The sequence below is a fragment of the Lagenorhynchus albirostris genome, chromosome 1 (assembly GCF_949774975.1).
Source record: "Lagenorhynchus albirostris chromosome 1, mLagAlb1.1, whole genome shotgun sequence".
NCBI classification, from domain to species: Eukaryota; Metazoa; Chordata; class Mammalia; order Artiodactyla; family Delphinidae; genus Lagenorhynchus; species Lagenorhynchus albirostris.
Window position 1 is genome coordinate 176,336,606 of NC_083095.1, and position 13,324 is coordinate 176,349,929.

Sequence of the window (13,324 nt, forward strand, 5' to 3'; positions counted from 1 at the left end):
CACTTGACAGACCTTAAGCAACATGACATCAAACAGAGACACTGCCCAGCTGAGTGCAGCAAACCCATGAATTGTGAGAAATAATAAACCATTACTGTTTTAATTCACTAAATTTGGGGGTAGTTTGATATGAAGTAATAGAAACACCTGCAAGCAAGGTGATGCAACAACAAAAACTAAAAACATTTAGCACTGGCTTTGGGTCCAGCAGGTAAGCAGAAGTTGAAGGGTGGTAAAGACACTATTGTTGGATACCAGAAAAGTAGGAAGAAGGCTATAGGTGAAGCATGGAGGAATGGCAAACAATCTGTTAGTGGAGGCTATAAAAGGCAGTGAGGTTGGAAAACTGATACTGGGGGCTGGAAAGAGGGGAAGGAACTCTTTTACGCAGTGACAGAACAACTAACAAAACTCAGGGCTGGAGTAACTTGCAAGCTTAAAAACATACCTACTAAACTTGTGGATGTGGCTGAGGAAATTTCCAGCCAGAATGATAAAAGAACTGTTTCGCTTATATTAGGGTTGGATATATAATAAGGTACTGCAAAAAGAAAGAAGAGTTAAAGAAAGAACTGATCAATTCTAAAGCAAAAATTAGAAAATATATAGAGGGTCCAGGACACTATCTCTCGTTCTCAAAAAAAATTCTCAAAGAAAGAAATTACTTTAGGACAAAGATCAAAACCATGGTATTGACAATGAAATGTAGCTTCAGAGTAAAAGTCAAATCAAGGGTGTGCTATAAAACCCTTTGTTAAAATCTCAGAAAGATTTAAATATTCTTCAAAAATCCTCCTAATTAGACAAAAGAACTTATAATCTTGAGAGTACTGTCCTGCAGAAGCCTAAAACAGCTTAAGTAAAATAAGATCTATCTTAGAAAGAATCATGTATGTTGACTTTTGGGTAAAAGAATACACATATGATACCAATGAACTTATCTACGAAACAGAAACAGACTATAAACATACAGAAAAGACTTGTGGTTGCCAAGGGGTGGGGGAGGGATGCCATGGGAGTCTGGGATTAGCAGATGCAAACTATTATATACAGAATGAATAAATAACAAGGTCCTACTGTACAGCACAGGGAACTATATTCAATACCCTGTAATAAACCATAATGGAAAAGAATATGAAAAATAATATATATACATATATGAGTGTGTATGTATGTATATATGTATAACTGAATCACTTTTCTGTACAGCAGAAATTAACACAACACTGTAAATCAACTGTACTTCAATAAAATAAATTTAAAAAAAAGAATGCACCACAATAACATACAGGGAAAACAGTTTTTAAGAGAAACACCATCATACTAGACTAAAAGGGACAGGGACATTTCAAAATGAAATCTCCAGATCCCTAATTTTTTATGAGCAGAAAGCAGGCTAAGAGAATTATTCCACTGCAAACATGGGTCATTTCTTACAGAAAAAGAATGATGAGTCAGACAGTGGATTCAATGTACCATACCATAAAATCAAGGGCTACTTATAAAAATGAATTAGGAAATCATTCCCAGGAAGCAAAACTAGACCCTAATCTAGGTACATTCCCCACCCTGAGAGTCAAGAGAACTAGTGACAAGTGTCTGGCTGGATTTCAGAATTGCCCTGAATCATGTGCTTTCTGTTTTCCCCTCTTTTGAATAATAGTGTCTCTTGCAGTCATCTTATTCTTTTCTCAGTAACGTGTTAGGCATGTGTTGGAGGGTGGTAAAAATACAATAAATTGCCTGTTTGTTTATTTTTTTCTGCTACGTTTCCTGTGCTGTACAATATATCCTTGTAGCTTATGTATTTCATACATAGTAGTTTGTAACTCTCAATCCACTACCTCTATGTTGCTCCCCACTGTTTCCCTCTCCCCACTGGTAAACACTAGTTTTTTCTCTATATCTGTGAGTCTGTTTCTGTTTTGTTATATTTATTTGTTTATTTTTTTAGATTTCCAATATATATGGTAACATACAGTATTTGTCTTCCCTGACTTATTTCACTAAGCATAATACTCTTCAGGTCCATCTATGTTGTTGCAAGTGGCAAATTTTCATTCTTTTTTTATGGTTGAATAGTATTCCATTATATATAAATATATATATACACACATATATATATATACACCACATATATATATTATTGATATATACATATCAATAATATCTATTCATATGTTGATGGACACTTAGGTTGTTTCCATATTTTGGCTATTGTAAATAATGCTACTATGAACACACTGGGGTGCATGTATCTTTTAAATTAATATTCCTGTTTCCTTTGAATATATACCCAGGAGTGGAATTGCTGGATCATGTGGCAGTTCTATTTTTAGTCTTATGAGGAACCTTCATACCGTTTTCCTCAGTGATTGCACCACTTGCCTTTTTAGATAACACATCTCCAGATCAAAAGGAGCTGTGCCAAGAAGCCTCATCCATATCTAGACCTGGTACAGATGATAAGATCTTAGACTTCAAGATAAAACTAGAATGTAATGAGATTTTAGAAGGAAGAGGTGAGTACATTTTGCATGTGGGAGAAATATTAACATGTAGCCAGAGGGAAGACTATTTCCAAAAATGACCATCTATAATTTGTACCACCCCTACCTACATATGCCCTTTCTCCCATCAAAAAGTAGAATATATTTTCCCTCCCTTTGAGTCTGGGCTGGCCCCTAACCAGTAAAATGTGGGGAAATTATGTTCTAAGGCTTCTGAGTGCAGGTCTTAAAGGGTCTTGCAGTTTCTTTTGAGCTACTGGAGTCCAGCTTCTGTGTAATGATACGTGGGCTTGACTACTAAATGATGATCAACCACATGAAAGAAAGATTCAGCCCTTAGCCATTCCACTTACCACCAGACATTTGAGGAAGCCATCTTAAACATTCTAAAGCTGAATGAAGCTACATGAGTGACCCCAGTACAACATGGAGCAGAAGAATCATCCCGATAAGCCCAGCCAACCCCAAAATCAATGAGAAATAATTAACTATTGGTGTAGTAGACCTCTATGTATTAGTGTACTTTGTTATAGAGTAATAGAAAACTGAAATAAACATATGCACTTGACCACAAAACATACCTTTTAAAACTTTCAAAAAGTATGGACTTTCTATGTACTATTTTCTGATGTTAATTCTATAAAAAGGTAAACCAACAATGAAAAGATGAACTAAAAACATTTTTGTGAAACAAAGAAAAACTCAAACACCTATAAAATACAAATGAAGTTGTATTCAGTGAAAAATGTGTCGCCTCAATATTGTTTAACTGTAATTAAACAAATGTAAAAATAAATAAACTACCTATATAACTAATACAGATTTGAAAAGAAACTAAAAATAAACCAAAGACAAAAAGTGGTAGAAGAAATTAATAACAATAAAGGTTAGAGTAATTAAGTAGAAAACAAACAGTAACAGCAACAAGAAATAAAACAGTAAAATAGCTAAGTGAAACTCCAAAACTATTTTTATATAAAAATTATAATCCCCTGACAAACCTGATTAAAAGGAAAGAAAAAAAAACAACAAATACTTCTGTAAATGGAAAAAGAAGTTAGAAATAGAGATACAGAAAAAAAAATATAACGTAAAATTCAAGCAGTACACTTAAAAAACCATTAGAAATGGATAAATTTATATGAAAATATAAACTACAAAAATAGATGCACCAATAATCTCAAAAGGAATTTGGAAACTGGTCAAAGAACTACCATTTTTTAAAAGGCTCCTAGATAATTTTACAGGTAAATTTTACATAATCTTCAAATCTCTCTTCAAATTTCTCCCTTTTAAAAAAGTCCTTTTTGAATTCTGACTAGAAATGCAGTACATTTATTAATTTTAAGGGATTAATATTTTTATAAAATTAAATCTTTCCATTTGGCAACAGTAAAATTTGGATTATAAGAAATGTTATTTACATTTCTATCTTAATACATTTAACTTATAATTAACTAGTTTATCAGAGTTAAATTATTGCAAAAACTCTCTAGTTGTTCTCCCTGACTGCAAAGTCCAATCCATACCCTAATGAACAACTAATAAAAAAACTATGTCATGTAAAAAAACTAAAATATAGTTTTACATGACTTATTAAAAAATTTTACAAACATTATACTTACTTGGACAGATAGATAATAATACCAACTGATTCTAATACCCATGCCTGCCTGAGGAAGCAAAACCGAATACATTTTCCCTATAACTGACCCTTGAAAAACATGGGGGTTACAGGAACCCACCCAACAGAAAATCCACATATAAATTTACAGCTGGCCCTTTGTATACATGGTTCCACACCTGCAGATTCAACCAACCACAGACTGTGTAGTACTACAGTACATATTTATTGGAAAAAATCCATGTATAAGTGGCCCCTCACAGCACAAACCCATGTTGTTCAAGGACTGACTGTAATTGCAAATGCTAAGCAGGATTCAGAGAGCCATGTTTGCAGTTCAGATTTCAGTACCAATTTGTTCTCTAAACTAAGCAAGTCACATTTTAGCTTCTATTGGTCTCTGTAAAATGGTCTAGATCAGTGATAGTTCATAATGAAGTTTTGGAGGAGGGAGATAAATTCCCAAATTCCTTTAAAATTCTCATTATATCCACAGAACTTCTCCAGAAAAAAGTATACCCACACAGAAAATTTTTATTTTAAATTCAGAAAAAAAAATGTAAATGACACTATCTGCTACAAATTGAATGCTTGTGCCCCCCAAAATTCATATATTGAAATCTAATCCCTAATGTAATGGTATTTGGAGGTGGAGCCACTGGGAGATGAATAGGTCATGAGGGTGGTACTCTCATGAATGGAATTAGCACCCTATAAAAGAGATTCTAGAGAGCTCCTCTGCCATTTCTGCCATGTAAAGACACAGCAAGAATATGGCCATCTATGAACCGAGAATCAGGTTCTCACTGGACACCAAATCTGCTGGTGACTTGATCTTTGGACTTCCCTACCTCCAGAACTGTGAGAAATAAATGTTTGTTATTTAAGCTACCCAGTCTAAAGTATTTTGTTATAGAAGCCTGCTATGGTCCAAATGTTTGTGTCCTGCCCCCAAATTCATTATGTTGAAATCCTAATGCCCACTGTGATCATATTAGGAGGCAGAGCCTTTGGGAGGTGATTAGGTCATGAGGGCAGAACCTTCATGAATGAGATTAACGCCCTTATAAAAGGGGCCTGAGAAAGCTCTCCTTCTGCATATGAGAATACAAGAATTCTGAAAGCCAGAAGAGGACCCTCACCCCATCATGCTGGTACTCTGATTTTGAACATCGAGCCCCCAGAACTGTTAGAAATAAATTTCTGTTGTTTATAAGCTACCCAATCCCTGAAATTTTGTTAAAGCAGTCTGAAGGGACTAAGACATGGCCCAAATGAACTAAAACACTAGTTTCAAGACTTACAGTATTAATTAAAAATTGGAATTATAATAAATGTTTTTAAAATACACACAAAATGCTGTTCTATATAAAATCACCTGGTATGGTAGGCAGAATACTAAAATGGCCTCCACGATCTCCATCCCTAAAGTTATGCTCTGTATAATCCACTCCTTTCAGTGAGAATACAACCTGTGACTTGCTTTTAGCCAAGAGAATATTGCACAGTGATGAGATGCCAATCCACTTACTAGACTGTATTATGTATTTGACCTGTGAACAATATGGGTTTGAACTGCCTGGGTCTACTTATACAAGGATATTTTTCAATGAATACTGTACCTATATTTTCATTTTACAGATCTTTATATCAACTAAGTATAGGGAAAAGTGTGTTCGATTAGAGATCACAATATGTGGAATCAAAAGAACTAGGGTTTGGGGCTTCCCTGGTGGCGCAGTGGTTGAGAGTCCACCTGTGCTCCACGACAGGAGAGGCCACAACAGTGAGAGGCCCGCGTACCGCAAAAAAAATAAATAAATAAAATAAAATAAAATAACTAGGGTTTGAGTCCTGACTCTACCCTAGCTGTTTTGCCTTCCTGCCCTTTGGTGAGTCATTTATCAATTCCTTTGTTTTTGAGGCAGAGATAGCAGTATGCAAATTTTCGACTGTGAGGGAGGGGACGGCATTCCTAAACTCCAAGTCGTTCAAGGATCAACTATATAGCTGAGGTGATAAGGTGTCACTCTCATGATCATATTATATTGCATGAGACTGTCTTAGCAAGAAAGAGAGACTCTTTGCTGGCCTTAAAGAAGAAGTGAGATGCTATAATGTAAACTGCTTATGGAGAAGGCCACATGGCTAAATGCCCCAGTCCTACAACTGCACAGAACTGAAATTTGCCACATCTACTTAAGCTTGGAAGAGGACCCCAAGTGACCAAAAAAAGCAGAGCCTAGCCAACGCCTTGACTGCTGTATGGTGAAGCCTTGAGCATAAGGCACAGATTAGCCATGCTCAGACTCCTAAGCCATTCAAAACTATGAGACAATTTAAATTGTTTTAAGCTGCAAAATGTGATGTAACTTGTTATGCAGAAACAGAAAACTAATACCATAAAGTTGTTCATTTTATACTCAGTATTTCAAGCAGTACTCTCATTTTCTTTGCAAATTTATGTTATTTGATTCTTGAATCATGCAGGTACATACTTGTAGGACACTTAAGTCCAGCCACTCATGGGATGAGAGTGACCAAATGGGTGACATGATGCTCTGATAGTTAAGAAGTTAACTTGTAGCAAAAGAAAGTTTACCAAAGACAAGATGAAACAAAGGGTTACTTGTATTCTTTTCATTGGATCACATAAAAAAGAGTGGGCTATATTTACAATCTCTGAAAATTTTTCCTATTTGTTTCTTGCATCTCTTATACCTTCTTAAAATAGATAGGGAAGCTATTGTTTTACCCATTTTAGTGATGAAAAATATGAAGTTCAAGTAGGTTAAAGGGACTTGTCCAATGTCACTTAACTAGTAAGTCTGCTCTGACTCATAATATGATGGTCTTTCCTCCATGATACTGCCTATAATTGAGTGAACTATGGTAATTTTCATAACCTTGACAGTAAATGTGTCTAAATTTACCATTTGGTTTTCGAAACTTGCTGAGAAAAGCCAACTGACAAGAAAGAAGTATCTTAGGAAGAAATTTAGTACACATATACACTCACAAACACACATACATACACACCTATATTCATATACATACTAATATCATCTATATATACAATTATCAGAGCCTTATTAATCACATTTAGATGCACAGAGAGAGATTCTGTGTTACCTGGACTTGAGGCATATCTTCTTTTACTTTAAGCTCTTTCACTACAGACTTCTTCCTGAAAAAAAAAAATGTTTTTAAATATATCATGATATTTTATGATATTTGCATGACTACTTTGCTTTCTTGATGAGTACTCAAACCATTTTAAAGAAATGAAATTTTGAGAGGTGCACCCAAAATGATGGAGTAGGAAGACCCCAAATTTACCTCCTCCCACAGGCACACCAAAATTACAACTATTTACAGAGCAACTATTGATGAGAATGACATGAAGACTACCAGAAAAGTAAAGATATTAAGAAGTAACCACAATGAGATGGATAGGAGGGGTAAAGACTCAGTATAGTGAAGACCCACATTCCTGGGTAGGTGACCCACAAATGGGAGGATAATCACAATTGCAGTTGTTCTCCCCCAAGGAGTGAGGGGTCTGAGCTCCACATCAGACTCCCTACCCCAGGGGTCCAACCTGAGAAGATGAGCCCCAAGAACAATATGCAAGCCCTGTTGGCCTGTGAAGGCCAACAGGGCTTGCATATTGGAGAGCAGGAGGGCTGTAGGAAACGTAGATCCCACTCTTCTGGGACATGCAAAATCCAACATGCTGAGTCCCAGCGTAGTGGTGGTAATTTAAAAGGAGCCAGGGTCAGACCCATTTGTTGATTTTGGAGAGCCTCCTGGAGAGGTTGGAGGCAACTGGGATTCCCCTTGGGGACACAAACGCTGGCGGCACCCATTTTGGGGAGCTCATTCTACCATGAGGACAAGGTGCTCTCAAGCACCATTTTGGAATCCTCCCTCTAGACTATTAGTACCAGGGGCTTACCCATTCACCAGCAGGCTGATACTAGCCCAAGGAGCCCCTGACCCCCAGCCTGGGTACCCAGCCCTGCCCACCAGCAGGCCAGCAACCACCACATGAGGCAGGATCTGGCACCCTACCTCAGGAAACAAACACACAAAATCTCAAATAAACAATCTCACCTTACACCTAAAGGAAGTAGAAAGAGAAGAACAAATAAAGCCCAAAATTAGTAAAAGGAAATAAATAGTACAGATCGGAACAAAAATAAATCAAATAAAGACTAAAAGAAAAAATAAAAGAGGTCAAGGAAACTATGAGCTGGTTTTGAAAAGTTAAACAAAACTGACAAAACTTTATCCAGATTAAACAAGAAAAAAAGAAAGAGCGGTCCCAAATAAATAAAATAAAAAATGAAAGAGAAATTACAACTGACACCACAGAAATACGTAAGAAATTAGTACAATTATACACAATAAATGGACAACCTAGAAAAAAATGGATAAATTCCTAGAAATGTACAATTTCCCAAGACTGAATCAGGAAGAAACAGAAAATATGAACAGAGTGATTACCAGAAATGAAATTGAATCAGTAATCAAAAACCTCCCAATGAACCAAAGTCCACGACCAGATCAATTCAAAGGTGAGTTCTAACAACCATTAAGAAAGAGTTAACACTTACCCTTCTCTAACTATTCAAAAAATTTAAAAAGGAGGGAACACTCTGAACTCATTCTATGAGACAAGCATCACCCTGATATGAAAACCAGATAGAGACACCACAAAAAAGGAAAGTTACAAATCAATATCACTGATAAATATAGATGCAAAAATCCTCAACAAAATATTAGCAAACCAAATTCAACAATACATTAAAAGGATCATACACCATGATCAAGTGGGATTCTAACTATGGTTGCAAGGATAATTTGACATCCAAAAATCAACTAACATAATAAACCATGTTAACAAAACAAAGAATAAATATCATATGATCATCTTCATAGATGCAGAAAAAGCTTTTGACAAAGTTCAAAATCCATTTATGAGAAAAACTCTCAACAAAGTAGATACAGAGGGAACATACCTCAACATAATAAAGGTACTATATGAAAAACCCAAAGCCAACATCATATTCTACAAGAAAAAGCTGAAAACATTTCCTCTAACATCAAGAATAAGACAAGGATGCCCATCACCTTTATTCAACATAATGTTGAAACTGAAGTCCTAGCCACAGCAATCAGACAAGACAAAGATATAAAAGGAATTCAAATTGGAAAAGAAAAAATAAAACTGTCATTGTTTGCACATGACATAATACTACATTTACAAAATTCTAAAGATGCTACCAAAAAAGACTATTAGAAACAATAAGTGAACTCAGTAAAGTTGCAGGATACAAAATTAATATACAGAAATCTCTTGGGTTTCACACACTAACAACAAACTATAAGAAAAAGAAATTAAGAAAACAATCCCACTCATAATTGTATCAAAAAGAATAAAGTACTTAGGGATAAATCTAACTGAGGAGGTAAAAGACCTGAACCTGGAAACCTGTAAGAAAGTGATAAAAGAAATTAAAAATAACATTAACAAATGGAAAAATATTCTATGCTTATGGAGTGGAAGAATTAACATTGTTAAAATGACATACTACCAAAAGAAGTCTACAGACTCAGTACAATCTCTATAAAAATACCAATGGCATTTTTCACAGAACTAGAACAAATAATTCTAAAATTTCTATGGTAACACAAAAAGACCCCAAATAGCCAAAACAATCTTGAGAAAGAACAGAGCTGGAGGTAGCATGTGCCCTGATTTCAACCTATACTACAAAGATACAGTAATCAAAACAGTATAGCACTGGACAAAAACAGACACACAGTTCAATGAAACAGAGTAGAGAGCCCAGAAATAAATTCATACATATATGGTCAATGAATCTAAGACAATGGAGGCAAGAATATACAATGGGAAAAAGGCAGCCTCTTCAATTAATGATGTTGGGAAAACTGAACAGCTACATGTATTGTAGAAGAATCAAACTGGACTACATTCTCACACCATATACAAAAGTAAACTCAAAGTGGATTAAAGACTTAACTATAAGGCCTGCAACCATAAAACTCCTAGAAGGTAACATAAGTGGTACACTCTTTAACATTGGTGTTAGCCATATTTTTGGTATATGTCTCCTCAGGCAAGAGAAACAAAAGGAAAAATAAACAAATGGAACTACATCAAACTGAAAAAAGCTTTTGCACAGCAAAGCAAACTATCAACAGAATGAAGAGTCAGCCTACTATATGGGAAAAGATATTCCCAAATGATACATGTGATAAAGAGTTAATATCCAAATACAGAGAACTCCTACAACTTAACATCAAAAAAACCAAAAAATCTGATTTTAAAATGGCAGAGAACCTGAATAGACATTTTTCCAAACAAGGGGTCTAGATGGCCAACAGGTGCATGAAAAGATGCTCAACATTACTAATCACCAGGGAAATGCAATTTAAAACCTCAATGAGGGGCTTCCCTGGTGGCGCAGTGGTTGAGAGTCCGCCTGCCGATACAGGGGACATGGGTTCGTGCCCTGGTCCGGGAAGATCCCACATGCCGTGGAGCGGCTGGGCCCGTGAGCCATGGCCGCTGAGCCTGCGCGTCCGGAGCCTGTGCTCCGCAACGGGAGAGGCCACAACAGTGAGAGGCCTGTGTACCACAAAAAAAAAAAAAAAAGAAAGAAAAAAAAACCCTCAATGAGATATCACCTTACACCTGTCAGGATGGCTATTAGCAAAAAGACAACAAATAACAAGTGCTGCAAGGATGTGGAGAAAAAGGAACCCTTGGTGCTTTGTTGGTGGAAATGTAAATTGGTGCAGTCACTATAAAAAAAAGTATGGGAGTTCTTCAAACAATTAAAAATAATACTACCATATGATCCATCAAGTCCATTTCTGGGTATTTTTTCAAAGAAAACAAAAACACTATCCCAAAAAAATACATGCACCCCTATGTTCATTGATCATTATTTATAAATGCCAAGATATGGAAGTAAACTAAGTACCCATCAATAGATGAATGGATAAAGAAGATGTGTGTATATACAGATATAGATATACAGATATAGATATAGATACCATATATATGATGTAATATAACTCAACCAACAAAAAGAATGAAATCTTGCCATCTGTGACAACATGGATTGTCAGACAAAGAGACAAATACTGTATGATTTCACTTATATATGGAATCTAAAAAACAAATGAACAAACATAGCAAAACAGAAGCAAACTCATAGGTACAGAGAACAAACTGGTGGTTTCCAGAGGGGAGGAGGGAAGGGGAATAATTAAAATAGGTAAGGGAGATAAAGAAATACAAAATGCCAGTTATAAAATCAATAAGTCATGGGATGTAATGTATAGCATAGGGAATATAGTCATTAACATCATAATAACCTTGTGTGGTGACAGACTTATCATGGTGATCAATTTGTAATGTATTAAAATATCAAATTACTGTGTCATATACCTGTAACTAATAAGCCAATTATACTTGAATAAAAAAGAAAGTAAAATTTCATAAGAAATTCATATTTTTAAAAGCCATAAAATCCATAAAGGTTAAATGATAAATAATTGAATAACATTTCTCAAACTGACATCTCGTTGGTATGATTAAAATATGGTACATTGAGATGGGAAAAGGATTTCCAAAGTACATTGGTCATTTTTTCTTCTCTGGTCATCTTTTCTTTTCTCAAGAAAAGGCCATTTGTCTGATGAATTTCTTTTCAGAATTTGTGGAACTCTACAAAGTTTGAATTCATAGTTTTGTTAATAAGCTATATATTTATATGAGGGTTTGATCAAGCAAATTCCAACTGCATAAATTATATTAGTAAAGAAAATATTCTCTTGGTAAGGCCACTTTACAATAACCCATATACATTAAAAACAGATACTTTTTTTAATAAAATAAGACAACCAAGAAGTACAGTAAAAAGGAAGAGCCCAGAATGGGGAGAGGGATTAACATACAAATTACAAATCATTAGCGAAACCATCAAGAAAACACTGTAAATCCTTTTTTCCCTAAAATTATTTGTATTTAATTGTTTACCTATTCCTGAATATCTTGTGATTTATTCTACTCTAACCCATTTTTAGTTCTTTGCTCTTCAGTTCTCAGCTTTCTCCCATAATCATATCCTGGTCTGCTTATAAAACTATATATTTGCTAATGCTATGCTTTTTTAGAAACCTGTTAATAAGTTATATTTATATGACCCTAAATTGTATAAAATGAAAATATGTTTATAAGTAAAAAATATTAACAAGTATCTTTATGTCTTACTCTTCTGAATCTTCAGATATTCCTTCGTCTTTTTTCTTCTCCATTTTCATAGCTTTCTTTTGTCGCTCACTTGTAGCCTTTGGTTTCTATGTAGTTTTATATAAGCCAGAAATAAACAGTTAAGGAGACCATAAATTAAAGGTAAATACATGATAATACACATTACTAAGATTGCCATTTTACTTTGAGAATCACTATACTATGTTTCAAGGGAAATTATCTGAATAAAAGCAAAACAAAATTAATGATATAGGCTGAATGTTTGTTATAGTGCTTTACAGAATGTAAGTTGCAAATAAGCTAATACATATCAAACAATTAAATTCCTTGACAAATTACAGTCAGTTCTGCTATAACATTGCATACAACATCCTGAAAATCACCTCACTGTGAAAAATCATATGATAAAAACTGCAGGATATATGAGGAAAATGGGGTAAGGTGCACAGAACGCAAAAAAACTGTCGATGATACATTAAAAAAAATAAAAACTTAATAAGAACATTAATCCAGTTTTATACAGTTAAATGATTAAGAAATACATACTACGAGAAACATAGCTCTTTATCTTGAATAAGACATGAAGCTTGTTTTTGGAAATGAGCATCAAACAGATTTCAACTTGTGAGTTATTATGCAGTATGCGAAGGAAGGCTATCTGAAATTGGATGAAAAGTTTTAACACCATATGTGGACTGGTGTGGTACACAATACACATGGTAAACCGAAGAAGCTTGTAGAAGCTGTTTTTCTACATTCACCTAGTACTATTTTCAGATGAATTTGTGCATAAGCAAATGTAAAATTCACATTATGCTCAAACTGTTCTGTCATGTTGTAACAAATCTGCATTTCAAAACAAATATTAGAGCAGAATTG

The 13,324-nt window shown here is 34.8% G+C and overlaps 1 protein-coding gene across 1 annotated transcript in view; it reads right to left on the bottom strand.

Annotated features, from left to right (window-relative positions):
* The window catches only part of CCDC7 (coiled-coil domain containing 7), a 291,607-nt gene that overhangs the window by 196,422 nt on the left and 81,861 nt on the right, over window positions 1–13,324 (bottom strand). Inside the window, exons 12-13 of the mRNA XM_060161178.1 lie at window positions 12,446–12,531; window positions 7,267–7,321 (exon numbers count right to left, since the gene is read on the bottom strand). Coding sequence (XP_060017161.1) covers window positions 7,267–7,321; window positions 12,446–12,531 — 141 coding nt within the window. The remainder of the gene's footprint in view (window positions 1–7,266; window positions 7,322–12,445; window positions 12,532–13,324) is intronic.